This window comes from Ciconia boyciana, chromosome 29, assembly GCF_034638445.1.
Source record: "Ciconia boyciana chromosome 29, ASM3463844v1, whole genome shotgun sequence".
NCBI classification, from domain to species: Eukaryota; Metazoa; Chordata; class Aves; order Ciconiiformes; family Ciconiidae; genus Ciconia; species Ciconia boyciana.
In genome coordinates, this window is record NC_132962.1 from 639,544 (window position 1) to 666,873 (window position 27,330).

General features: G+C 63.1%; 2 protein-coding genes and 1 long non-coding RNA gene across 3 annotated transcripts; all 3 read right to left on the bottom strand.

Moving 5' to 3' along the window:
* Positions 1-161: 161 nt before the first annotated feature.
* Positions 162-870, bottom strand: LOC140644903 (uncharacterized). Its single transcript, XR_012039861.1, has 2 exons — positions 734-870; positions 162-345 (listed from the first exon to the last, which is right to left on the bottom strand). It is a non-coding gene; the product is annotated as an uncharacterized lncRNA (long non-coding RNA).
* An 807-nt stretch (positions 871-1,677) lies between these two features.
* DAXX (death domain associated protein) lies at positions 1,678-16,138 on the bottom strand. The gene is made up of 5 exons (XM_072847839.1): positions 16,120-16,138; positions 15,937-16,076; positions 9,310-10,132; positions 2,179-2,667; positions 1,678-2,060 (listed from the first exon to the last, which is right to left on the bottom strand). The coding sequence occupies exons 1-5, from the start codon at positions 16,136-16,138 to the stop codon at positions 1,687-1,689; spliced, it is 1,845 nt and encodes a 614-aa protein (XP_072703940.1). The 3' UTR covers positions 1,678-1,686.
* Positions 16,139-19,866: 3,728 nt separating this feature from the next.
* Positions 19,867-25,886, bottom strand: KIFC1 (kinesin family member C1). The gene is made up of 15 exons (XM_072847840.1): positions 25,671-25,886; positions 25,335-25,437; positions 24,595-24,647; positions 23,575-23,789; positions 23,278-23,455; positions 22,920-23,087; positions 22,674-22,802; positions 22,315-22,431; positions 22,044-22,217; positions 21,791-21,958; positions 21,559-21,697; positions 20,615-20,754; positions 20,449-20,522; positions 20,282-20,357; positions 19,867-19,985 (listed from the first exon to the last, which is right to left on the bottom strand). The coding sequence occupies exons 1-15, from the start codon at positions 25,836-25,838 to the stop codon at positions 19,941-19,943; spliced, it is 1,947 nt and encodes a 648-aa protein (XP_072703941.1). The 5' UTR covers positions 25,839-25,886; the 3' UTR covers positions 19,867-19,940.
* Between the last annotated feature and the right edge of the window lie 1,444 nt (positions 25,887-27,330).

Here is a 27,330-nt window from a genome sequence, read left to right on the forward strand (position 1 = left end):
GCCCCCCCCGCCGCGTCACCGCCGCCCCGGGGAGGGAGGGAGGGGGGGGCAGGCGGTGCTGCGCAGGCCCCCTGGAGGCCGCCGCGCTCCGCCCCTCCAAGGCCCCGCCCAGGCGGAGGGGGGGGCGGGGCCGGGCTCTTAAAGGGACCGCGCCGCCGGCGCAGTAAGAAAACGGAGCTTTATTGGCTGCGGGCGGGGCCAGTCCGGGGGTGGGCGGGGCCGGTCCGAAAGGGGGGGCGGGGCCAGTCCGAAAGGGGGGCGTGGCTAGTCCGGAAAGGGGCGGGGCTAGTCCGAGTCCGAGAGCACGATGATCTCCTCGGGGTCGCATTGCGTCGCCACGCTGGTCTGGGGGGGGGGGGATGTGTCAGTGAGGGGGTCCCCACAGCCCCCCCCCCGACATTTTAGGGACCGCCAGGACAGGACAGGGACCCCCCAAGACAGGACAGGGACCCTCAGGACCCCCAGGGACCCCGGAATCTCCGGGGACAGGACGAGGACCCCCGGACCCCCCGGACAGGACAGGGAGCCCCCAGGACCCCCAAGACCCCCCAGACCAGGGCAAGGACCCCCAAACAACACAGGGACCCCCAGGACCCTCTGGGACCCCCCCAGGATGGGACAGGGACCCCCAGGACCAGGACAGGGACCCCCAGGACCCTCTGGGACCCCCAGGACCAGGACAGGGACCCCAGGACCCTCTGGGACCCCCAGGACCAGGAGAGCCCCCCCTCACCTTGCAGGCCTTGGGGGGCAGGCGGCGGGGGCTGCCCTGGGAGCTGCTCACCAGGTCCCTCCCGGGGAGTCGGCCCGGGTGGAGTCGGGCAGGGGCTGGGGGGGGGGGGGGCAGCCCCCAGGGGCCCCCCTCCTCCTGCTCCTCCTCCCCCCACACTGTGCACCTCGATGCAGGGGCTGGCGAGGGGCGGGGGGACACAACAACAGCGTTACCCCCCCGGACCCCCTTACGTCCCCCCCAGACCCCCATTGCCCCCCCGCCCCGACACCCCGTGAACCCCCAGACCCAGCACCAAGCCCCAGAGCCCCCTGGGAACCCCTGAGACCCCCCAGGACCCCTAAATCCCCCCGACCCCGTTACCCCCCCAGCCCCCCATTGCCCCCCCCCGACACCCCGTGAACCCCCAGACCCAGCACCAAGCCCCAGAGCCCCCTGGGAACCCCCAGACCCCCCAGACCCCCCAGGACCCCCTAAACCCCCCTGACCCCGTTACCCCCCATTGCCCCCCCCCGACACCCCGTGAACCCCCCAGACCCAGCACCAAGCCCCAGAGCCCCCTGGGAACCCCCAAACCCCCCTTGATACCCCCTAGACCCCCCCGAACCCCTCTACCCCCCGAACCCCTCTACCCCCCAGACCCCTCTACCCCCCCCAGACCCCTTTACCCCCCAGGCCCCATCACCCCCTCCAGACCCCATCCTACCCCCCCAGACCCTCTCCCCCCCCCTCCATGCCCCAGACCCCCTAGGACCCTGCCCGGGCCCCCCCCCCCCAAAACTCCCCGGTACCCCCATACCTGAGGCCGGCGGGCAGGTCCAGCCGGCTCCGCTTGCGAGGGGGGGGTTTCGCGCTGCCATTAAAACTGGTGGAGCTGATGGCGGTGCCCCCCCCCTCCCCGCCAGCCCCCCCCCCGCCCCTCTCCAGGGGTCGGGGGGTTTGGGGGGACGTTCCCTTTAGAAAGGGGGGGGCAAATCCAGAGCGGGCATCGCCCCCCACCCGATTCCGGCTCCTCCGTCACAGTCCGGGAGGATACGGCCTCCGGGGAGCGGGGGGGCGGGGGGCTCGGAGGGTTGCGGCGAGGGGGCGGCTTTGGGGGTGGCCTCGGAACCCCCGGGGGGGCGGGGGGAGGTGGGGGGGGTCTCGCCCAGCTCCAAAGGCAACGTCTCGATCTCCAGGCCGAAGAGCTCGGGGGCGGGGAGCTCCTTGGCTCCTGCTTCTTCTTCTTCTTCCTCCTCTTCCTCGCCGCCCGCCGGGCGCGGCGTCGCCGGCGTCGCGACGGTCCCGGTCGGTGACGAGCGTCGCCGTGGGCGCCCCGAACCGGCGTCGCCTGGGGGGGGGGGACGGGACGGGACGGACGGACACACGGACACAGACGGGGACACGGGGGTGGCTTTAGAGGGGGGACGTCCCCGCGTCCCCGCGTCCCCCGGCGCGGCGTTACCCACCCTGCGCGGCCACCGCCTCGCTGCCTTCATCGCCGCGCTCGGCCTCCTCCTCCTCCTCTTCGCCTTTGCCCTGGCTGCCCTCGGCCTCGGAGGAGTCATCTTCCTCCTCCTCCTCTTCCTCTTCTTCTTCCTCCGAGTCCTCCTCCTCCGATTCTTCCTCCTCCTCCTCTTCCTCCCGCCTCTTCCTCCCGGCCTTCTCCCGCCTCTGCGGGACGAAGGCTCTCAACCCGGCTTCGTCCTCGTCCCCTTCCCCGTCCCCGTCCCCCCTCACCTCGGCCGGGGGCGCGGGGGGCGGCGGGGGACCCCCGGGGGGGGCGGGGGGGGCCGCCTGCTGACGGGCCGCCCGCTTGCGCCCGCGCTCTTCCTCCTCGCTCTCGTCCTGCAGTTGGGCGTAGTGGGAGATGACGTCGTCCAGCCGGGTCAGGGCCACCGTCCGGTTCTTCCGCAGACGTTTGGCCAAGTCGGGGTCTATCAGGGCCGGATCCGTCCCTGCGGGCGGTGGGGGATGGGGGGGGGGGGGTTGGCACCATCGCAGACCCCTCCTGATCCGGCCTCGGAGCTCCAGCACCTTCGGGAGCTCCGGCACCCATCACCGGCTCCACCAGCTCTCCAGGAGCTCCAGTGCTCCAGCAGCCCTCCAGAAGCTCCACCAGCTCCAACGCCCTTCAGGAGCTCCATCACCTCTCTATGAGCTTCACCACCCTTCCAGGACCTCCATCACCTTTCCAGAAGCTCCATCATCCCCCTGTGATCTCTATCACCTTTCCAGGACACCTATCACCCCTCAAGAAGCTCCATCATCTCTCTATGAGCTTCATCACCCTTCCAGGACCTCCATCACCTTTCCAGAAGCTCCATCATCCCCCTGTGAGCTCCATCACCTTTCCAGGAACTCCATCACCTCTCTATGAGCTTCATCACCCTTCCAGGACCTCCATCACCTTTCCAGAAGCTCCATCATCCCCCTGTGAGCTCCATCACCCTTCCAGGACATCTATCACCCTTCCAGGAGCTCCATCATCTCTCTATGAGCTTCACCACCCTTCCAAGACCTCCATCACCTTTCCAGAAGCTCCATCATCCCCCTGTGAGCTCCATCACCCTTCCAGGACATCTATCACCTTTCCAGGAACCCCATCACCTCTCTATGAGCTTCACCACCCTTCCAGGACCTCCATCACCTTTCCAGAAGCTCCATCATCCCCCTGTGAGCTTCATCACCCTTCCAAGACCTCCATCACCTTTCCAGAAGCTCCATCATCCCCCTGTGAGCTCCATCACCCTTCCAGGAACTCCATCACCTCTCTATGAGCTTCATCACCCTTCCAGGACCTCCATCACCTTTCCAGAAGCTCCATCATCCCCCTGTGAACTCCATCACCCTCCCACGACACCTATCACCCCTCAAGAAGCTCCATTATCTCTCTATGAGCTTCACCACCCTTCCAGGACCTCCATCACCTTTCCAGAAGCTCCATCATCCCCCTGTGAGCTCCATCATCCTTCCAGGACATCTATCACCCTTCCAGAACACCTATCACCCTTCCAGGAGCTCCATCATCTCTCTATGAGGTCTACCATCCTTCTATGACCTCCCTTACCCTTCCAGGAGCTCCAGCACTCTTCCACGAGCTCCATCATCGCTCTATGATCTTCATCATCGCTCTATGAAGTCCCTCACCCTTCCAGGAGCTCCAACATCTTTCTAGAAGCTCTAGCATCCCTCTACGAGCTTCATCACTCTTCCAGGAGCTCCATCACCTTTGCAGAAGCTCCATCATCCCCCTCTGAGCTCAATCACCCTTCCAGGACGTCTATCACCCTTTCAGAAGCTCCATCATCCTTCTACAAACTTCATCATCGTTCCAGGAGCTCCATCATTTCTATGAACTCTGTCACTTCTCTATGAGCTCCATCACCTTTCCAGGAGCTCCACCATCCCTCTATGAGTTTCATCATCCTTCCAGGAGCTCCATCACCTTTCCAGGAGCTCCATCATCGCTCTATGAACTCCATCACCCTTCCAGAACCTCTATCAATCTCCCAAGAACTCCACCTCCTTTCTACTAGCTCCATCATTGCTCTATGAGCTTCATCACCTTCCCCCAGCTCCATCATCCATGAGCTCCATCTCCTCTCTATGAGCTCCGTCACCCCTCCATGAGCTCCATCACTCCTCCATGAGCTCCATCTCCTCTCTACAAGCTCCGTCACCCCTCCGTGAGCTCCATCACTCCTCCATGAGCTCCATCTCCTCTCTATGAGCTCCGTCACCCCTCCATGAGCTCCATCTCCTCTCTACAAGCTCCGTCACTCCTCCATGAGCTCCATCACTCCTCCATGAGCTCCATCTCCTCTCTACGAGCTCCGTCACCCCTCCATGAGCTCCATCTCCTCTCTACAAGCTCCGTCACTTCCCCCATGAGCTCCATCACCCCTCCATGAGCTCCATCTCCTCTCTACAAGCTCCATCACTCCTCCGTGAGCTCCATCACCCCTCCATGAGCTCCATCTCCTCTCTACGAGCTCCGTCACCCCTCCATGAGCTCCATCACTCCTCCATGAGCTCCATCACTCCTCCATGAGCTCCATCACTTCTCCATGAGCTCCATCTCCTCTCTACAAGCTCCGTCACTTCCCCCATGAGCTGCAGCTCCCCCCCGCCAGCTCTGTCACCCCTCCATGAGCTCTGCCACCGCTCCATCACCACCCCATCATCTCCATCACCCTACCATGAGCTTCAGCAGCCCCTCATGAGCTCCATCACACCCCCATGAGCTTTAGTACCCCTCCACCGGCTCCAGCACCACCCCACGAGCTCCAGCACCCATCCACCAGCTCCGTCACCCAACTGTGAGCTCCATCACCACCCCATGAGCTCCACCACCTTCCCCATGAGCTCAATCACTCCACCAAGAGCTCCACCACCCCTCCTCTATGAGCACCATCATCTGTTTTTTCAGCTCCATCACCCTCCTGTGACCTCCATCACCCATTTTTTCAGCTCCATCACCTCTCCACTGGCTCCACCACCACCCCATGGGCTCCATCACCTCTCCACGAGCTCTACCACCCTCCCCATGAGCTCAATCACTGCTCCACCATCTCCATCACACCCCTATGAGTGCCATCACCTATTTTTTCAGCTCCATCACCCCCTGTGAGCTCCATCATCCATTTCTTCAGCTCCATCACCCCTCCCCGAGCTCCATCACCTTCCCATGAGCTCCACCACCCATTTTTTCAGCTTCATCCCCCATTTCTCCACTCCATCACCCCTCTACCAGCTCCACCCCCATGAGCTCCACCACCCATCTACAAGCTCCATCACCTCTCCACCAGCTCCACCCCCCATGAGCTCTATAAGTCTTCTACGAGCTCCATCACCGTTCTATGAGCTCCACCACCCCTCCATGAGCTCCACCACCCTCCCATGAGCTCCATCCCCCATTTTTTCACATCCATCCCCATTTTTTCAGCTCCACCCCCTCAAGAGCTCCACCACCCCCATGAACTCCACCACCCCTCCATGAGCTCCACCACCTTCCCGTGAGCTCCATCACCGCCACCAGCTCCACCCCATGAGCTCTATCACCCTTCTACGAGCCGCACCACCCCTCTATGAGCTCCACCACCCTCCCAGGAGCTCCATCCCCCATTTTTTCATCTCCATCACCCGTTTTTTCACCACCCCCCATTTTTTTCACCTGCACCCCTCCATGAGCTCCACCACCTTCCCATGAGCTCCATCACCCCTCCACCAGCTCCACCCCCATGAGCTCTACCACTCTTCTACAAGCTCCATCTCCCTCTATGAGCTCTACCACCCCTCTATGACCTCCACCACCTTTCCACGAGCTCCACCACCCATTTCTTCATCTCCGTCACCCATTTTTTTCAGCTCCACCCCCCCATGAACTCCACCACCTTCCCATGAGTTCCATCACCCCTCCACCAGCTCCACCCCCATGAGCTCTATCACCCTTCCACAAGCTCCATCACCCGTCCATGAGTTCCACCACCCTCCCATGAGCTCCACAACCCTCCCATGAGCTCCACCACCCATTTTTTAACCTCCATCACTCATTTTTTCACTTCCACCCTCCCATGAGCTCCACCACGCTTCCACGAGCTCCACCACCTTCCCGTGAGCTCCACCACCCATTTTTCATCTCCATCACCCATTTTTTCACCTCCATCACCCATTTTTTTAGCTCCACCCCTCCATGAGCTCCACCCCTCCATGAGCTCCACCACTCCTCCACCAGCTCCACCCCCCATGAGCTCTATCACCCTTCTACGAGTTCCATCCCCCATTTTTTCACCTCCGTCCCCCATTTTTTCACCTCCGTCCCCCATTTTTTCACCTCCATCCCCATTTTTTCATCTCCATCCCCATTTTTCACCTCCGTTCCCCATTTTTTTCATCTCCGTCCCCCTTTTTCATCTCCGTTCCCTATTTTTCACCTCCGTCCCCCATTTTTTCATCTCCATCCCCCATTTTTTCATCTCCATGCCCCATTTTTTCATCTCCATCCCCCATTTTTTCACCTCCGATCCCCATTTTTTCATCTCCGTCCCCCTTTTTTCATCTCCGTTCCCTATTTTTCACCTCCGTCCCCCATTTTTTCATCTCCGTTCCCCATTTTTCACCTCCGTCCCCCATTTTTCATCTCCGTCCCCATTTTTTCACCTCCGTCCCCCATTTTTTCACCTCCTTCCCCATTTTTTCATCTCCGTCCCCCATTTTTTCATCTCCGTTCCCCATTTTTTCACCTCCATCCCCATTTTTTCTCCTCCGTCCCCCATTTTTTCACCTCCGTCTCCCATTTTTCATCTCCGTCCCCCATCTTTTCATCTCCGTCCCCCATTTTTTCACCTCCATCCCCCATTTTTTCATCTCCACCACCCGTTTTTTCATCTCCATCCCCCTTTCACCTACGTCCCCCATTTTTTCACCTCCGTCCCCCATTTTTCATCTCCGTTCCCCATTTTTCACCTCCATCCCCCATTTTTTCATTTCCTCCACCCCCATTTTTTCACCTCCGTCCCCATTTTTTCATCTCCGTCCCCCATTTTTTCTTCTCCGTCCCCCATTTTTTCACCTCCGTCCCCCATTTTTTCTCCTCCGTCCCCCATTTTTTTCACCTCCGTCCCCATTTTTTCATCTCCGTTCCCCATTTTTCACCTCCGTCCCCCTTTTTTCATCTCCGTTCCCTATTTTTCACCTCCGTCCCCATTTTTTCATCTCCGTCCCCATTTTTTCACCTCCGTCCCCCATTTTTTCACCTCCATCCCCCATTTTTTCATCTCCACCACCCGTTTTTCACCTCCGTCCCCATTTTTTCATCTCCGTTCCCGATTTTTTCACCTCCGTCCCCCTTTTTTCATCTCCGTTCCCTATTTTTCACCTCCGTCCCCCATTTTTCATCTCCGTCCCCCATTTTTTCACCTCCGTCCCCCATTTTTTCATCTCCGTCCCCCATTTTTTCTTCTCCGTCCCCATTTTTTCACCTCCGTTCCCCATTTTTCACCTCCATCCCCATTTTTCACCTCCGTCCCCATTTTTTCACCTCCGTCCCCCATTTTTCATCTCCGTCCCCCATTTTTCTTCTCCATCCCCCATTTTTTCACCTCCATCCCCATTTTTTCACCTCCGTCCCCATTTTTTCACCTCCGCCCCATTTTTTCTCCTCCGTCCCCATTTTTTCACCTCCGTCCCCCATTTTTTCATCTCCGTTCCCGATTTTTTCACCTCCGTCCCCCTTTTTTCATCTCCGTTCCCTATTTTTCACCTCCGTCCCCATTTTTCATCTCCGTCCCCCATTTTTTCACCTCCGTCCCCCATTTTTTCACCTCCGTCCCCCATTTTTTCTCCTCCGTCCCCCATTTTTTCACCTCCGTCCCCATTTTTTCATCTCCGTTCCCCATTTTTTCACCTCCGTCCCCCTTTTTTCATCTCCGTTCCCTATTTTTCACCTCCGTCCCCCATTTTTTCATCTCCGTCCCCCATTTTTTCACCTCCGTCCCCCATTTTTCACCTCCGTCCCCCATTTTTCATCTCCACCACCCATTTTTTCACCTCCGTCCCCATTTTTTCATCTCCGTTCCCCATTTTTCACCTCCGTCCCCCTTTTTCATCTCCGTTCCCTATTTTTCACCTCCGTCCCCCATTTTTTCATCTCCGTCCCCCATTTTTCACCTCCGTCCCCCATTTTTCATCTCCGTCCCCCATTTTTCTTCTCCGTCCCCCATTTTTCACCTCCGTTCCCCATTTTTCACCTCCATCCCCATTTTTTCACCTCCGTCCCCCATTTTTCACCTCCGTCCCCATTTTTTCATCTCCGTCCCCATTTTTTCTTCTCCATCCCCATTTTTTCACCTCCATCCCCATTTTTTCACCTCCGTCCCCATTTTTCACCTCCGCCCCCATTTTTTCTCCTCCGTCCCCCATTTTTTCACCTCCGTCCCCCATTTTTTCATCTCCATTCCCGATTTTTCACCTCCGTCCCCCTTTTTTCATCTCCGTTCCCCATTTTTTCACCTCCATCCCCATTTTTTTACCTCCGTTCCCCATTTTTTCACCTCCGTTCCCCATTTTTTCACCTCCGTCCCCATTTTTTTCATCTCCGTTCCCCATTTTTTCTCCTCCCTCCCCATTTTTCATCTCCGTCCCCCATTTTTTCACCTCCGTCCCCCATTTTTTCATCTCCGTCCCCCATTTTTTCACCTCCGTCCCCCATTTTTTCACCTCCGTCCCCTTTTTTCATCTCCGTTCCCTATTTTTCACCTCCGTCCCCCATTTTTTCATCTCCGTTCCCCATTTTTTCACCTCCGTCCCCATTTTTTCACCTCCGTCCCCATTTTTCATCTCCGTCCCCCATTTTTCACCTCCATCCCCATTTTTTCACCTCCGTCCCCATTTTTCATCTCCGTCCCCATTTTTTCATCTCCGTTCCCCATTTTTTCACCTCCATCCCCATTTTTTCACCTCCGTTCCCCATTTTTTCGCCTCCGTTCCCCATTTTTTCACCTCCGTCCCCCATTTTTTTTCCCCTCCATCCCTCCATGAGCTCCACCACACCTCCACCACCCCCGCCACCCCTCCGCGAGCTCCGTCGCCCCCCTCACCCGGCCGATACTGATCCGTCAGGTGGCTGCCGAAGTTGTAGATCAGATCGAGGTGACGCCGCTCCTGCAGCCGGTTGCCCACATCCCGGAAGGCGTCCTGAGCCATGCTCTCCATCTGTCGTTGAGCCAAACCCAAGCAGTGGCGAGCGCTGGCTTTTTGGATGACCTTGAGGATATCGGTGTAGTCGGGAAAAGCCTCGGGGCGGTTGATGAAGCGCTCGATGCGGCGGTTGACCTCGGGGTAGCGGGTGCCGCGGTACTGGATGCGCTGCTCGATGACGCGGCCCGTCAAGCTGCTGCATTGCTTGAGCTGGCAAAGGCGCTCGAAGATCCGCATCATTTTCCGCTTGAGCCGGCTTTCCTGCAGGTAGGTCGAGTCCTCGCTGTCCAACTCGGCTAAATCCAGCTCCCGTTCTTGCAACCGTCGGATCTCTCCCATGTAAACGCGCAAGAGATTCTCCAAATAACGGATTTGCCGTTTGGAACCGCCGGGAGGGCGGGAGGAAGAGGAGGCGGCGGAGGGGGAGGCGGGGGCCTGCGGCGAGGCGGGGGGCCGCAGCGGCGAGGGGGGAGCGGCGACGGAGGGAGCGGAGGCGAGGGGGAGCTTGCGACGTAAGGTGTGGGCTTTGAGGACGGTGCAGAGCTCGTTGATGTAGACGTAGACCTTGTTGCGGCGCATCTGGACGCGGCTCAGGCAACGGCTGAGGATGTTACGGAGTTCGGCCGAGGCCAGGAAATCCGGGCTGGCTTTTTGGTGACGGCCGGAGAGGAAGGGGATGACCTCGGGGTGCTCCTCCGTCAGGCGGGTGCAGAGCTCCAGGAACTGCGGGGGGGGAAAGGGGTGAGGGAGGGGGATGGAGACCCCGAGGTGGCACGGGGGCATCTACGGGGGACGGGGAGGTGATGGAAGAGAGATGGAGACCCCGAGGTGGCACGGGGACGTCTACAGGGGATGAGGAGGTGATGGAGAGAGATGGAGACCCTGAGGTGGCACGGGGACATCTACAGGGGACGGGGAGGTGACGAAGAGGAGATGGAGACCCCGAGGTGGCACGGGGACATCTACGGGGGACGGGGAGGTGATGGAAGAGAGATGGATGGAGACCCCGAGGTGGCATGGGGACATTTGGGGGGCACAAGGAGGTGACAGAGAGGAGATGGAGACCCTGAGGTGACATGGGGACATCTATGGGGGACAGGGAAGTGACGGAAGAGAGATGGATGGAGACCCCGAGGTGGCACGGGGACATCTACGGGGGACGGGGAGGTGACAAAGAGGAGATGGAGACCCCGAGGTGGCATGGGGACGTCTACAGGGGATGAGGAGGTGATGGAGCAGAGATGGAGACCCTGAAGTGGCACGGGGACATCTACGGGGGATGGGGAGGTGACGGAAGAGAGATGGATGGAGACCCCGAGGTGGCATGGGGACATCTATGGGGGACGAGGAAGTGTCGGAGAGGAGATGGAGACCCCGGGGTGGCACGGGGACATCTACGGGGGACGAGGAAGTGATGGAGGGGAGAGGGATGGAGACCCCGAGGTGACATGGGGACATCTGGGGGGGACAAGGAGGTGACGGAGAGGAGATGGAGACCCTGAGGTGGCACGGGGACATCTACGGGGACGGGGAGGTGATGGAAGAGAGATGGATGGAGACCCCGAGGTGGCACGGGGACATCTACAGGGGACGAAGAGGTGATGGAGCGGAGATGGAGACCCCGAGGTAGCACGGGGACATCTACGGGGACGGGGAGGTGATGGAGGGGAGAGGGATGGAGACCCTGAGGTGACATGGGGACATTTGGGGGGGACAAGGAGGTGATGGAGGGGAGATGGAGACAACCAGGGGGATGGAGACCCCGAGGTGGCATGGGGACATCTTGGGGGGACAGGGATGCGATGGAGAGGGGACGGAGACAACCAGGGGATGGAGACCCTGAGGTGACACGGGGACATCTGTGGAGGACAGGGAGGTGATGGAGGGGAGATGGAGACCCCGAGGTGGCACGGGGACACCTGAGGAGGACACAGAGGTGGTGGAAGGGGACAGAGACACCCAAGGAGACCACAACAGATGATGGAGGTGGCACAGGGACACCCGGGGGGGACAGGGAGGAGGTGGAGGGGGGACGGAGACACCCAGGGGACACCCAGAGATGACGGAGGGGGGACAGGGACAACCGGAGGGATGGAGACCCTGAGGTGGCACTGGGACACCCATGGGGGGACAGGGAGGTGATGGAGGGGGGACAGAGATGCCAAGGTGGCACGGTGACACCGGGGCAGGGGACAGAGACCCCGAGGTGGCATGGGGACACCAGGGGGGACAGAGACCCTGAGGTGGCACAGGGACACCAGGGGGGACAGAGACACCAAGAGGGACATGGAGGTGCTGGAGGGGGGACAAGGGGACGCTGAGATGAGACGGTGATGTCGAGGTGACATGGAGATGTCGAGGTGACATGGGGACACCGAGAGGACAGAAACACGAAGGTGACATGGAGACTTCAAGGTGACACGGAGACATCAAAGGACAACAGTCACCGAGATGACGTGACATGGAGAGGAAAGAGAGCCACCAAGGTGACATGGAGATGCCAAGGGGGACAAAGACACTGAGGTGACACGGAGAAAGGGACAAAAACAGTGACGTGACATGGAGACACTAAGGTGACATGGAGACACTGAGGTGACACGGAGAGAGGGACAGAGTGACGTGACACAGAGACACTGAGGTGACACGGAAAGAGGGACAGACACAGTGGCGTGACATGGAGACACTGAGGTGATGTGGAGAGAGGGACAGAGAGTTACGTGACATGGAGACACTGAGGTGACACGGAGAGAGGGACAGAGAGTGACGTGACACGGAGACACTGAGGTGACACGGAGAGAGGGACAGAGAGTGACGTGACACGGAGACACTGAGGTGACACAGAGAGAGGGACAGTGACGTGACACGGAGACGCTGAGGTGACACAGAGACACTGAGGTGACACGGAGAGAGGGACAGTGACGTGACATGGAGACACTGAGGTGACACGGAAACGCTGAGGTGACATGAAAAGAGGGACAGACACAGTGACGTGACATGGAGACACTGAGGTGACATGAAAAGAGGGACAGAGTGACGTGACATGGAGACACTGAGGTGACACAGAGAAAGGGACAGTGACGTGACACGGAGACACTGAGGTGACACGGAGACACTGAGGTGACACGAAGAGAGGGACAGACACAGTGACGTGACATGGAGACACTGAGGTGACACAGAGAGAGGGACGGAGTGACGTGACACGGAGACACTGAGGTGACACGGAGACACTGAGGTGACATGGAGAGAGGGACAGACACAGTGGCGTGACACGGAGACACTGAGGTGACACAGAGAGAGGGACAGTGACGTGACACAGAGACACTGAGGTGACACGGAGACACTGAGGTGACACAGAGAGAGGGACAGTGACGTGACACAGAGACACTGAGGTGACACGGAGACACTGAGGTGACATGGAGAGAGGGACAGTGACGTGACACGGAGACACTGAGGTGACACAGAGAGAGGGACAGAGAGTGACGTGACATGGAGACACTGAGGTGACACAGAGAGAGGGACAGTGACGTGACACGGAGACACTGAGATGACATGGAGACACTGAGGTGACACAGAGAGAGGGACAGTGACGTGACACGGAGACACTGAGGTGACACGGAGACACTGAGGTGACACGGAGATGCTCAGGGAAGACAGAAACACCAAGGTGCCACGTAGACATGGGGTGACACGGTGACAAGAGATGACGCGGTGACTAGAGGTGACACGGACACACCCAAGTCACATGGGAATGACAACAAGGTACAGAGGCAGCGAGGTGACGCGAAGACAAGACGTGACAGCGAGACGTGAGGTGACACGGTGGCACCAATGGGGACACAAAAACACTGAGGTGACACAGAGATGGGGGGACACAGAGACACTGAGGTGACACAGAGACATGGAGGGGACACGGAGACACTGAGGTGACATGGAGATGTTGGGGGGGGACACGGAGACACCAAGGTGACACAGAGACACCAAGGGGACACGGAGACATTGAGGGGACACGGAGACATTGGGGGACACAGAGACACCGAGGTGACACAGAGACACCAAGGTGACGCGGAGACACCAAGGTGACATGGAGACATTGAGGGGACACGGAGATGTTGGGGGGGGACACGGAGACACCGAGGTGACACAGAGACACCGAGGGGACATGGAGACATTGAGGGGACACGGAGATGTTGGTGGGGGACACGGAGACACCGTGGTGACGCGGAGACACTGAGGTGACACAGAGACATTGAGGGGACACAGAGACACCGAGGTGACGTGGAGACACCGAGGGGACACGGAGACACCGAGGTGACATGGAGACATTGAGGGGACACGGAGATGTTGGCGGGGGACACAGAGACACTGAGGTGACACAGAGACATTGAGGTGACACAGAGACACCGAGGTGACATGGAGATGTTGGGGGGGGACACGGAGACACCGAGGTGACACAGAGACACCGAGGGGACACGGAGACACCGAGGTGACACGGAGACATTGAGGTGACACGGAGACACCGAGGTGACATGGAGATGTTGGGGGGACACGGAGACACCGAGGTGACACGGAGTCACCGAGGGGACACGGAGACATTGAGGGGACACGGAGACTTTGGGGGACACGGAGACATCGAGGTGACGTGGAGACACCGAGGGGACACGGAGACATTGAGGGGACACGGAGATGTTGGGGGGGGACACGGAGACACCGAGGTGACACGGAGACATTGAGGTGACACGGAGACACCGAGGTGACACAGAGACACCAAGGTGACATGGAGACATTGAGGGGACACGGAGATGTTGGGGGGGGACACGGAGACACCGAGGTGACACAGAGACACTGAGGTGACACGGAGACATTAAGGTGACACAGAGACACCGAGGTGACATGGAGACATTGAGGGGACACGGAGATGTTGGGGGACACGGAGACACCGAGGTGACACAGAGACACCAAGGTGACACGGAGACACCAAGGTGACATGGAGACATTGAGGGGACACGGAGATGTTCGGGGGCGACACGCAGACACCGAGGTGACACAGAGACACCGAGGGGACACGGAGACATTGAGGGGACACGGAAACACCGAGGTGACACAGAGACACCGAGGTGACACAGAGACACCGAGGGGACATGGAGATGTTGGGGGGACACGGAGACACCGAGGGGACACGGAGACATTGAGGGGACACGGAGACATTGAGGGGACACGGAGACACCGAGGTGACGTGGAGACACCGAGGTGACAGAGATACCAAGGTGACGCGGAGACACCGAGGTGACATGGAAACATTGAGGGGACACGGAGACTTTGGGGGACACGGAGACACCGAGGTGACACAGAGACACTGAGGTGACACGGAGACACCGAGGGGACATGGAGACACCGAGGGGACACGGAAACATTGAGGGGACACGGAGATGTTGGGGGGGGACACGGAGACACCGAGGTGACACGGAGACTTTGGGGGACACACAAAGACACTGAGGTGACAGGGACACGCCGGGGGGGGACGGGACACGGAGACACCAAGGTGACACGTAGACACAAGAGATGTCCCCAAGAATGTCCTCGTCACACCCCCCACACCCCCTCCCCAAAGGGGACGAGGAAAGCGGGACCCGTTTTGGGGACCCCCCCACCCAAAAGAGGGTGGCACCGGGGGGGGGGATGACACCCCAGGGAGGGGACACTCCGGGAGGGGACACCCCTGAGAAGGGGACGCCCTGGGGAGGGGACATCGTGGGGAGGGGACATTGTGGGGAGGGGACACCCTGGGGTGGGGACACCCCTGGGGAGGGGACACCGTGGGAGGGGACACCCCTGGGAGGGACACCCCAGGGAGGGGACATCGTGGGGAGGGGACATCGTGGGGAGGGGACACCCTGGGGAGGGGACACCCCAAGGAGGGGACACCCCAAGGAGGGACATCGTGGGGACGGGACACCCCAGAGAGGGGACACCCAGGGGAGGGGACAACCCCAGGGAGGGGACACCGTGGGGAGGGGACACGCAGGGGAGGGGACACCCCAAGGAGGGGACATCGTGGGGACGGGACAGCCTGGGGTGGGGACAGCCTGGGGAGGGGACACCCAGGGGAGGGGACACCCCAGAGAGAGGACACCCAGGGGAGGGGACATCGTGGAGAGGTGACATCCCCTGAACAGGGGACACCCCAAGGAGGGGACACCCTAGGGGAGGGACATCGTGGGAAGGGGACATCGTGGGAGGGGACACCCAGGGGAGGGGACACCCAGGGGAGGGGACAACGCCAGGGGAGGGGACAACCCCAGGGAGGGGACACCCCGGGAGGGGACATCATGGGGACAGGGACACCCTGGGGAAGGGACAACCCCGGGGAGGGGACACCCCAAGAAGGGGACATCGTGGGGACGGGGACACCCAGGGGAGGGGACAACCCCAGGGAGGGGACACCCCAAGAAGGGGACATCGTGGGGACGGGGACACCCAGGGGAGGGGACACCCGGGAGGGGACACCCAGGGAGGGGACCCCATCTCACCTCCCCGAAGAGCCGCTCGTTCTCCGCCTTGTAGCCGCCCCCCGCTTTCCCCCCGCTTTGGGGGGGCCCCGGGCTGCCGGGGGGCCCCCATTGGGCTGGGGGGCTCCGGGGGGCGGGGGAGGGGCGGAGGGGCCGGGGGGCTCGGGGACCCCTCGTCCTCGTCGTCCAAGACGATGACACCGCCGGCGGGGGGGGCGGCCATGGCCGGGGGGTTCAGGGCGCGGGGGCATCCCAGAGCGGGGGACCCCCCGAGCGCCGGCGGCCTCACGGGGGGCTCCTGGGGGAGAGAAGGGGGGGTCAGCACCCCACAACCCTGCACCCCAAAACTCACCCCCGCCTGCCCTGGGGTCTGCACCCGAAAATCCCCTGCACCCCCCGGATGCGCCCCCCCCAAGGCTCTGCACCCCAAAACTCCCCCGCACCCCACTGCCCCCATCCCCCCAGGCTCTGCACCCCCATATTCGTAGTGCACCCCGGTTTCTGCACCCCAAAACTCGCCCGCACCCCACGACTGCCATCCCCCCCCCCCAGGCTCTGCACCCCAAATTCCCTCTGAACCCCAGGCTCTGCACCCCAAAACTCTGCACCCCCACAGCGCTGACCCTTTGGGCTCTGCACCCCAATTTGTTGTGCACCCCGGTTTCTGCACCCCAAAACTCACCCGCACCCCCATATTTGCTCTGCACCCTGGTTTCTGCACCCCAAAACTCCCCTGCACCCCACTGCCCCCATCCCCCGGGCTCTGCACCCCCATATTCACTCTGCAGCCCCGGTTCTGCACCCCAAAACTCACCTGCACCCCAACAGTGCTGTCCCCTTGGGCTCTGCACCCCAATATTTGCTCTGCACCCCGGTTTCTGCACCCCAAAACTCACCCGCACCCCACTGCCCTCATCCCCCCCGGGCTCTGCACCCCGATATTTGCTCTGCACCCCGGCTTCTGCACCCCAAACCCCACCTGCACCCCCTCGCCTCCCCCCCCCCCCCGGGCTCTGCACCCCAACACTGGCTCTGCACCCCAATACTCCCCCAGCCCCCGGCCCCTCCCCTGGGGCTCTGCACCCCAACACTCGCTCTGCAGCCCGGGCTCTGCACCCCAGTATTCATCCCTCCCCCACCCCCCACAGCCTCCCCTCCCCCAAGCCCTGCACCCCAATACTCCCCCTCCCCCTCACGGGCTCTGCACCCCAATACTGTCCCCTCCCCTCCCCCACAGCCCCCTCCCCAAGCCCTGCACCCCAATACTCCCCCCCGGGCTCTTCACCCCTCCCCCACCCCCATTGCTCCCCTCCCCCAGCCTCTGCACCCCAATACCCCCTCCCCCACCCCTACCCACAACCCCCTCCCCCAAGCTCTGCACCCCAATACTCCCCCTTCCCCCACGGAGCTCCGCACCCCTCCCCACCCCCCGGTCCTCCCCACCCCCTCCTCCCGGTGTCCCCGCCCCCGCCGGTCCTCCTCCCCCCGCTGTGTCCCCACCCCCCTCCCCCGGTGTGTCGCCCCCCCGGTCCTTCCCTCCCCCCCCTCCCGGTGTCCCCGCCCCACCCCCTCCACGGTCCTCCCCCTCTCGCTATCCCCTCCCTCCCCTCCCGGCCTGGTGCCCCCCAGCTCCGGCCCCCCCGCCCTACCGGTCGCTCCCCCTCCCTCCCCGCTCCGGCCCCGCCCCGCCGCCGCTCACCCGCCTCCTCGGCCCGTTCCGGCGCCCGAGCGCCGCCACACCGACCGGCCGCTGCCTCGTACTGCGCAGGACCGGAAGTGGGGCCCGGCCGCGCCGGGGGAGCGGGCGCCGCCATGACACCGTACAAGGGGGGGTGGGGGGGTGGGAGGGGGGCGGGGTCGCGGCGGGGCGGCCAATCAGCGCGCCGCGTCTCATCCGGGGTGGCGCGGCGGCGCCGCCATGTTGCCGCACGGCGAGGGAGCGGGAGCGGCCGGCGGCGGCGGGCCCTGGGCGCCGCCATTTTGCCGCCACGGGAGCGCGTCACCCCCCCTCCCCCCCCACCCCCACCGCCCACAGTCCGGGAGGGAGGAGGGGGAAGCGGGACGCCGGGCCCGGTACCGGTCGATCCGCGCCGTCCCCGCCGCGGAGGGCGAGCGGCGACCGGGCGGAGACGCGGCAACGCGCAGGCGCGCAAGAAGATGGCGCCGGCGGGCGGTCTCTGCGCATGCGCGGCGTTACGGCGGCCGGGAGGCGGTCGCCAACAGCCGGCGCGTTGGCGCATGCGCAGTGCGGCGGCGCCCGGCCGTGAGGGAGCGGCCGCCATTACGCGGCCCGAAGTCAACGGCGACGGGGCGGGCCCGAGCCCCGCGTCTGGTACAGAACCCCCCCTTCCCGCCACTCGAGGGTGAATTATTAATTATAATTAATATTATTTGACCAAAACTAGGCAGCACGGGGCGCTGGGGAGGTGCTGGGCTCGCCGCCACCCATAACCCTACCGTAAATTTGTTAAATCTGACTAAAAAAGCACCGTTTACCTCAAGTCTTTCAGAAGAAACAATAAATTAAAATGAAATCGAGTCTGTTGGAGGCGATCGATTCCTCATGGGGCGCGGGAAGGGTTTGGGTACGGCTTAATACCAGCGGGATCCCCCAATTCCCTAAACCCCCCCCCAAATTCACAGGGAAAAATGAGGAAAAAAAGAGCAGAAGCCGCACAAGTTGGGGTAAAAATAAAGTAAAACAGGTAACGGAGCCGAAAAGGCAGCAGATAGAACAAAGTCGGTTGCGACACAATGGCGTGGAGCAACAAAAAAGGGTAAAAAAAATCATTTAACATGCGTAGGGGGATGTATTAGGGTGCATTTGTGTATATATTTACTCCGATGTTCCTTTTTCTCTCCCTATAATCCAGATTTTGAGGCCAAAAGCGGCGAAATCCCGGTGGATTTGGGGTCATTTGCAGCGATTTGGTGAGGAAACGGCGCTGGTGGCCTTATAAAGAAAGGGGAGGGGTCCGGGGTGTGATATATCATAAATATCATAAATAAACCACCTTGGGGTGGCAGAAAACACACATTAATTGTGATCACAGCCCCCAAAATCACTTGTTTTTCAGGCAAAAATCCATATATTTTTATCAGGCCATGACTCCCCCGTCCTCCCACCTGAATTTTAAAGTATAAGCGCAAAATATTACCATTTTCCACCCAAAAGGGGAAGGACCGAGGCAAGGGGTGACTCAAACCTGCCAGGATTTAAATTTAGTCTTTTTATCATCTCTTTTAACTATTTATTTGGTTTCTATTAAGTTTAATTGGTCTCTCTTACCTATTTATTTTATTTTAATTATTATCTGTACACAATCTCTCATTTCTGAGGTTTATTATTAATTTTAAAGCCTTGAACCTTACGCTTTACCGAGAAAAAAATATCAAATCCTTTAAAAAAGTGGAATTTGTGCTCAGCGACATGTGGGAGGGTTGACGCTGCGCTATAGGTGCCAGGGGGGCTTATAGGGGGTAGGTGTGTGAGGGGAGAGGGCTCACCCTATAGATTTAGGGGCGGGGTTTATTCCTAATTTAATGGCTAAATCGTTAATTTTGGGCGCAGCACAGAAAATTGCCCCGGGGGGGGGGGGGGAGGGGAACACCTGTTTTGGGGACAGAAATACGCATTTTTGGGACCCTCGCTATAGGGTTCTGCCCCTATACGTCCCCACACTCCCTATAGCGCCCTGGTGCCTTTAAGGCCCCGTCCCCCCGCTGCGCATGCGCGGTTGCCTCTTCCCCCCCCGGCGCCATCTTGGCGGCTGGTGGCTGCTCGCCGACCCCGCCCTTCCCACCCGCGCAGGACCGGAAGTGGCGCCGCACGGGCGCCGCCATGCTGCCGTACAAGCCGGAACCAATCAGCACTTAGCGACCGCCGCGCCGGCTCCCCTTGTGGGCGCCGCCATTTTCCCCACCACCACGTGATCGTCAACAACCAATCAGTCCCGGCCACAGGGGAATCTTTATTGGGGATGTATAAAAACGGCGGGGAGGGAGGGGGCGGGACTTGGGGGGGCCTACTTCCGGTTGGCGTGGGCCGTGCCCACCACACACTCGTTCACCTGTGGGGAGAGGGGAGGGTGGGAGGGAGCCCTGGACCCCAAAAAACCTACCCCGTCCCCCCAAAACCGCCCCCCCAGACCATCAGCCCCCACCCCCACATTTGTGCACCCCCAAATCACCCCCTTGTCCCCCAAAACCATCTCACCCCCCCAAATTTCCCCATCTCCCCCTTTGCAAATCATCCTCATGCCCCCAAAACACCTTAATACCCCCAAAAAAAACCTCCTCCCTCCCCATATCCTCCCCCGCCCCAAACCCCCCAAAGCCCCTCAAAACCACCCCTGTCCCCCCCGACCTTGCTGGCGAAGCGCAGGGAGTTGAGGGACTCGGTGAAGTTCTCCTCCAGCGGAGAGATGTTGACGAACATCAACCTTGGGGGGGACACACACACACATAGGGGGCGTCGGGGGGGGTCTCCCAAAATGCCCCCAGCCCCCAAACCCCCCCAAACCCCCCACTCACATCTTGGCGGAGCCCCCCAAGGAGTTCTGCAGGAGATAAGTCAACTTGCTGTTGCGATAAGGGACGTGGGGCTCCTGCGGGGACCCCGAGGGTTAATGGGGGGAGCCTGAGGACCCCCCCCAAACCCCTGGGGACCCCCCCCCCAAATCCCAGAGCCCCCCAATACCTTGTTGGAGAGGGCCATGATGACCAGCCCCAGGGCGGAGAGGCTGGTGTTGATGGCCTGCGTCTCCCGCAGCCGCTCCCCCCGCGACAGCGACTTGTCCAGCCGCTCGCTGCCCGCCAGGTCCACCAGGCTCAGCACCGCTGGGAGAGGGGGGGGGAGCAAGGGAGGGGTCACCCCAAAAACGGGGGTGAACCCCCCCCCAAAAGGGTTCACCCCACCCAAACTCATGGCTTCAAAATGGTTCACCCCAAACTGGTGGCTCCAAACCTGTGGCTGTGAAAGGGGGACCCCCCCCCAAAAGGGTTCACCCCAAATGGGGGGCCCCAGTAAAGGGGAACCCCAAAACCGTGGCTGTGAAAGGGAGGTGGCCCCCCCAAAAGGGCTCACCCCAAAGTGGGGGTCCCAAAAGGGCTCGTCCCAAAAGGGTGGGGTCCCAAACCCATGGCCCCTAAAGGGTGGCCCCCCCAAAGTCTCACCCCAAACCCATGGCCCCCCCAAAGTCTCACTCCAACTCTGTGGCCCCTAAAGGGTGGCCCCCCAAGTCTCACCCCCTAAAGGAAAGCCCCCCAAATCTCACCCCTAAAGGGTGTCCCCCCAAAGTCTCACCCCCAAAATCTCACCCTTAAAGGGAAGCCCCCAAAATCTCAACCCTCAAGAGCCCCCCAAAGGAAGCCCCCAAAATCTCACCCCTCAAGAGCCTCCCCCAAAATCTCACCCCTCAAGGGCAGCCCCCCCCCCAAACCTCACCCCTCAAGGGCAGCCCCCCCCAAAACCTCACCCCTCAAGGGCAGCCCCCACCCCCCAAAACCTCACCCCTAAATGCTCTCCCATAAAGGCTGGCCCCAAACTGGTGGCCCTTAAAGGCTCCCCCAAACCGGGTGACCCCAAAGGCCCCCACGCCCCCAAAGGCCCCCGCCCCCAAAGGCCCCCACGCCCCCCCTCACAGGCACAGCGCAGGTCCCGGGCGGGGTTGGAGCCCTGGATGCGGAGCTGGAAGACGCAGTGGCTGCGGGACGAGCGGTCGTTCAGGGCCGTCCGGGCCACCGAGCGGTTGGCGGCCGCCGTCTGCAGCAGCTCCAGCACCTTGGGGGGACGGACGGACACACAGACACCCCGTTACCCCCCCTAAAAAAAAAAAAAACCACCCACCGACACCCCCAAACCGGTCTCCCCTACCTCCTCCTCGGAGGCGACGGGGACGCAGCGCAGGTTGGGGACGTGCAGCTCCTCGCTGGCCGAGCTGACCCGCCGGATTTCCAGCTCGGCTCTGCGTTCCGGCCGGCTGGCCAGCAGATCCCGCAGGGATTCGTTATAAATCTCCAGAAAACTGGCGCTGAAACCATACTGTCCCGCCCCGCGTCACGCCGAGCTCCCCAAAACCCCCCCCAAAATCCAATTTTTTGGGTTGTTTTTTGTTTTTTTTACTCACTTCCCAACCTTTTTCCGCCAGTTCTTGGGCTCCTTGGAAAACCTGCCGCACCGCCCGCGGGATCACGCCCCTCGTTTCGGGATCCAGCACGTCCGGCCCTTCCATGGTGTACGTCTTCCCGCTGCCCGTCTGCCCGTAGGCGAAGATGCAGACGTGATATCCATCCAGCGCCGACTGCCACGGGGGAACGGAGGTGAGGAGGGGGCGATTTGGGGGTTCGGGGGTTCAGGGGGTTGGTTTCGGGGTTCTGGGGGCTTCTCCCCCCTTTCACCTGCACCAGCAACGCGATCTCCTCGAAGATCTCTCGTTGCGAGGCGGGCGGGGGGAAGACGCGGTCGAAGCTGAAGTCGTAACGGACGTCGCCTCGGCGCTCGCGCCCCACATGAGACTTTTGGGGGGGGGGGGGAAGGATGAAAAGGAGGTTTTGGGGGGTCCCCGATTCCATCCCCCCCCCCAAGTGACCAACAGTTGCTAAACGCTCCATTTTATCCTTAAAAATGTGATTTTTATAGGCGCCGGCGCCGCTTCAGCCCACGGGACGGGGATTAACGATGGCCGAGGGGTTCGTTAGCGTGGGAGGCCCCCCCAAATTGGGGTTAGCGAGGGGGGGGCACCCCAAAAGCGCCTCACCTCCTCCGGCCTGGAGAGCACCAGCGCCTTGTCGTCGTGGGGGGGGAAGTGGAGAAGCTTCAGCCCCTTTTGTCGCTCCTCTTCCTCGGGCAGCACCGGCCGGACGCGGCAGAAGACGCGGATATTGCCCTGGGGAAGGAAAAACAAACAAAAAAACCCCCCAAAACCAGGATTTTGGGGGTACAGGGGGGAGTTTAGAGGGGGTGTCATCCCCCCCCCCCAAAAAAAAATATTCTGGGGTGTTACCTTGAGCTCCTGGACGAGGTTATGGAGGCGTCGCCGCTCCATCTCCAGGCCGTGCAGCCGCTCCTCCTGCCGCCCCAGCCGCTCCTCCCGCGCCGCCGCCTCCGCCCGCAGCTCCGCCGCCTCCGCCGCCCGCTGCCGCAGCGTCCCCTGCGCCAGCTCCAGCTGCGCCTGCGCGAGGGGGGGGAAATAATATTAAAAAAAAAATCACGGGGTGTACGCGAGGGGGGGTCCCCAAAATTATTCCGCTTCCCTGGGTGGGAAAACGGAGGTAAATCCGTAGGGTTTGGGGTTTTTTTTTTTTTAATTTTATTTTTGGGGCTGGAAAGCGGGAAGAAGCGTCGCCGTCGCCGTCACCAACCTCTTTCTCCTCCAGGCGAGCGGTCAGATCCCGCGCCCGCCCTTCGGCCTCGGCCAGCGCCCGCCCGCGGCGTTCCACCTCCTCCTCCAGCCGCCCTTTCTCCGTCGCCAAACTTTCCCTTTCCCGCCGCAACCGCTCCGATTCTTCCCGGTAAGCGAGCAGCTCCGCGTCCAAACTCCTGAGAGAGACGAACGGGGGGAGAACAAACAAACCCCCCCCCCCAAAAAAAAATTAAAATACGTTAAAACGTGGGGTGCACCCCTAATTTTTCCGGGGTTTGGAAGGGGGGGGACTCACTCCAGGCGCTGGCCGAGGTGGTTTTCCCGGGATTCCCGCTCCCGCAGATCCCGGAGCAGCGTCTCCAGGCGCTGCCGCAGCGTCCGGTTCTCCCCCTCCAGCCCCCGCGTTTTCTCCCGGCAGGCGCCCAGCGCCGCGCGCAGGTCGCTCACTTGGCCCTTCAGGTCCCAGGGGGGACGTTTGGGACGGGGGGCGGTCGCCACCGTGGGGGGCACCTGCGGGGCCATCGGGGGTGGTAAGGGGGTGTTGGGGATGTGGGGAAGGGGTTTGGGGACATCGTGGGGGGGGGGTGTTGGGGATGTGGGGAGGGGCCTGGGGAAGGGGGGCTTTGGGGATGGAGGAAAGGGGGGCTTGGGGACATCGCGGGGGGTGTTGGGGACGTGGGGAGGGGCCTGGGGAAGGGGGGCTTTGGGGATGGAGGAAAGGGGGGCCTGGGGACACCGGGGGGTGTTGGGGACATGGGGAGGGGCCTGGGGACACGAGGAAGGGGGGGCTTGGGGACACCAGGGGGTGTTGGGGACGTGGGGAGGGGCCTGGGGACACGAGGAAGGGGGGCTTGGGGACACCGGGGGGTGTTGGGGACATGGGGAGGGGCCTGGGGAAGGGGGGGCTTTGGGGATGTAGGAAAGGGGGGCTTGGGGACACCGGGGGGTGTTGGGGACGTGGGGAGGGGCCTGGGGACACGAGGAAGGGGGGGGCTTGGGGACACCAGGGGGTGTTGGGGACGTGGGGAGGGGCCTGGGGACACCGGGGGGGTGTTGGGGACATGGGGAGGGGCCTGGGGACAAGGGGAAGGGGGGCTTGGGGACACCAGGGGAGGGCCTTTGGGGACATGGGAAGGGGGGCCTTGGGGACACTGGGGAGGGGCCTGGGGACACCGGGGGGGCCTTGGGGACACCGGGGGTGTTGGGGACACCAGGGAGATGTTGGGGTGTTTGGGGACACGGGGGGGCGTTTGGGACACGGGAAGGGGGCCCTGGGGACAGCGGGGGGGGCCCTGGGGACAGCGGGGGGCCCTGCCGCGCACTCACCTGCCCGCGGGGCGGCGGTGGCCGAGGCCGCCTTTGGGGGGGCTGCGGGGACAGGGGGGGCCCCGCCCTGCTCAGGCTGGGGGGGGCTGGGCAGAGCCCTCGGCTCCCAGTACGGGACTGGGAGGGGCCCGGCCCCCAGTGCCACCCCTCCGCGTCCCAGTCCCATCCCAGTTCTCTCCCAGTCCCCCACCTCCCCGTCCCAGTCCCCATCCCAGTGCCCTCCCTCCTCTCCTCCCAGTTTCCTCCCAGTCTCGTCCCCTCCCATCCCAGCCCCCTCCCAGTCCTCCCCCTCCCTATCCCAGTTCACTCCCAGCGCCCTCCTCCCTATCCCGGTCCCCCCTCCCGTCCCAGTCCCCATCCCAGTTCCCCCTTCCCTATCCCAGTCCCCTTCCAGTTCACTCCCAGTCTCTTCCTCCCCATCCCAGTCCCCTCCCAGTTCCCCCCCTCCCCATCCCAGTCCCCTCCCAGTCTCTTCCTCCCTATCCCAGTCCCCCCTCCCCGTCCCAGACCCCATCCCAGTTCCCTCCCAGTCCCCTCCCTCCCGTCCCAGTCCCCATCCCAGTCCCCTTCCAGTTCACTCCCAGTCCCCTCCCAGTCCCAGTCCCAGTCCCGTCCCCCGTCCCAGTCCTGTCCCAGTCGTCCCCCCGTCCCAGTCCCCCCGGCTGGTCCCGCTCCCCAGGCGGGACACGAACCGCCGCCCCTTCCCTCCCCCGCCCCGTGCCCCCGTACCGGGCCTGGCCGCCGCCGCCACGCTGAGCGCCTTGAGCGGGGCGCGGCCGCCGCCGCCGGGCCGGGCCGGGCCGGGCCCAGCGGGGCCGGGCCGGGGCCGTTTCTGTGCGGGGAGAGCGGGGTGAGGCCGCACCGGGGCTCCGGGCCGCACCGGGGCTCCGGGCCGCACCGGGGCTCCGGGCCGCACCGGGGCTCCGGGCCGCACCGGGGCTCCGGGCCGCACCGGGGCTCCGGGCCGCACCGGGGCTCCGGGCCGCACCGGGGCTCCGGGCCGCACCGGGGCTCCGGGCCGCACCGGGGCTCCGGGCCGCACCGGGGCTCCGGGCCGCACCCTACCTGCTCGGGCGCCGCCGCCGCCGCCTCCTGCCCGGACACCGGGCGCTTGGCCCGGACACCGCGCACCGGTAGCCGGGAGGGGACCGGGCCGGGGCCGGGGCCGGGGCCGGGCCCCGCCGCCGCGTCCCGCAGGGCCCCGCCGGGAGCAGCCGGAGCCGCCGCCGCCATCTTCCCCGCGCACCTTCAAACTGCCTGGCGTCGCCGGCTGATTGGTCGCCCCGCCGCCAATCGCCGCGCCCTCGCGCGTCTCCCCCAATCGCCGCTCGACGGCCCGCGTCGCCCAACCAATCCGTCGACAGAGGTTGGCTTGGGCTCCTCCTTCGCATCACGTGATGCCGCCCCGGCCGCTCCCGCCAGGCGCAACGGCCGGCGGGGGGGCGGGGTCTTGCGCGACGGGGGCGGGGCTGGCGGCGACCGGGGCGCTTGGGGGCGGGGCCTCCGAGGGGCGGAGTCTGGGGGGCGGGTGGGGGGAGGAGGCGTGGCCCGGCCGGGGGGGGGGGGGCCTGGTGGTGGAGGGCAGCCGCGGGGGCGTGGCGGAGGGCGGGGTCTGGGCGGCGGAGGCGGGGCCAGCAGCTGGCGGGGGCAGCCCCGGGGGCCGGGGCAGTTTGGGGGGGCAGCACCGGGCGGGAGCGGGGGGAACCCGGGGCAGCCCGTGCGTGTCCCCCGCCCCGGGGCCGGTGCCCGCGGGGATCCCCCGGGGGGGGCCGGTGCCGCCGTCCGTCCGCGCCCCCCTGGCCCCCCGCCCCCCGGCCGCCGCCGCCGCCGCCGCCGTTGCTGCGTCACGGCCCCGCGCTGCCGCCGCCGGCCCCGGCCCGGCCGCTCGGCCCCGCCGCCGCCGGTAAGGGGGCCGGGACCCCGGGACCCCCGCCCCGCCGGCCCGGAGCCCGCCGGGACCCCGGTCCCACCCCCAACTCGGGGAGGGAGGGGGGGGCGACCTCCTGGACGGGACCCCCGCTGCCTGCGTGAGCCCCCCGACCGGGACATCCCCCCAAACCGGGACCCCCCAAACCGGGACCCCCCGAACGGGACTCTCCCCCCCAAAACGGGACCCCACTAAACCGCCCCCCCAATCTGGAGCCTTCCCCCAGCCTGGGAACGCCCCCCCCAACGGGGACACGCCCCCGCCTGGGACCCCCAAACCGGGACACCCCAAAACCGGGACACTCCCCCATCCTGGAAGCCCCCCCCCCAAACCGGGACCCCCAAACCGGGAGCTCCATCCCCACCCCTGCATGACCCCCCAAACCGGGACCCCCCAAACTGGGACCCCCAAACTGGGAGACCCCTCCCCGATCTGGACCCCCCAACGGGGACACCCCCAGACTGGGATCCCCCAAACTGGGACCCCCTGTCCCTGCATGGGCCCCCCGACTGGGACCCCCAAACTGGGCCCCCCCCATCCTGGATGACCCCCCCAACCAGGACCCCCCCCCAAACTGGGACGCCCCCCATTCCAGGACTCCCCAAACTGGGACCCCCCAAACTGGGAGCCCCCCATCCCAGCATGAACCCCCCCCAAACTGGGAGCCCCCATTCCCGGACCCCCCAAACTGGGAGCCCCCCCAAACTGGGACGCCCCAGACCAGGACCCCCAAACTGGGCCCCCCATCCTGGATGACCCCCCCAACCAGGACCCCCCCAAACTGGGAGCCCCCCAAAC

Coding starts and splice junctions, on each gene's coding strand:
- DAXX (XM_072847839.1), bottom strand. Junction 2,668..9,309: donor GACGGATCAGTATCGGCCGG/GTGAGGGGGGCG, acceptor CACCGCCCGCAG/GGACGGATCCGGCCCTGATA. Junction 2,061..2,178: donor CGAGGCGGTGGCCGCGCAGG/GTGGGTAACGCC, acceptor CCCCCCCCCCAG/GCGACGCCGGTTCGGGGCGC.
- KIFC1 (XM_072847840.1), bottom strand. CDS start 25,838: ATGGCGGCGGCGGCTCCGGCTGCTCCCGGCGGGGCCCTGCGGGACGCG. Junction 23,088..23,277: donor CTCGCCTGGAGGAGAAAGAG/GTTGGTGACGGC, acceptor CCCCTCGCGCAG/GCGCAGCTGGAGCTGGCGCA. Junction 21,959..22,043: donor TGGCGGAAAAAGGTTGGGAA/GTGAGTAAAAAA, acceptor GGGGCGGGACAG/TATGGTTTCAGCGCCAGTTT.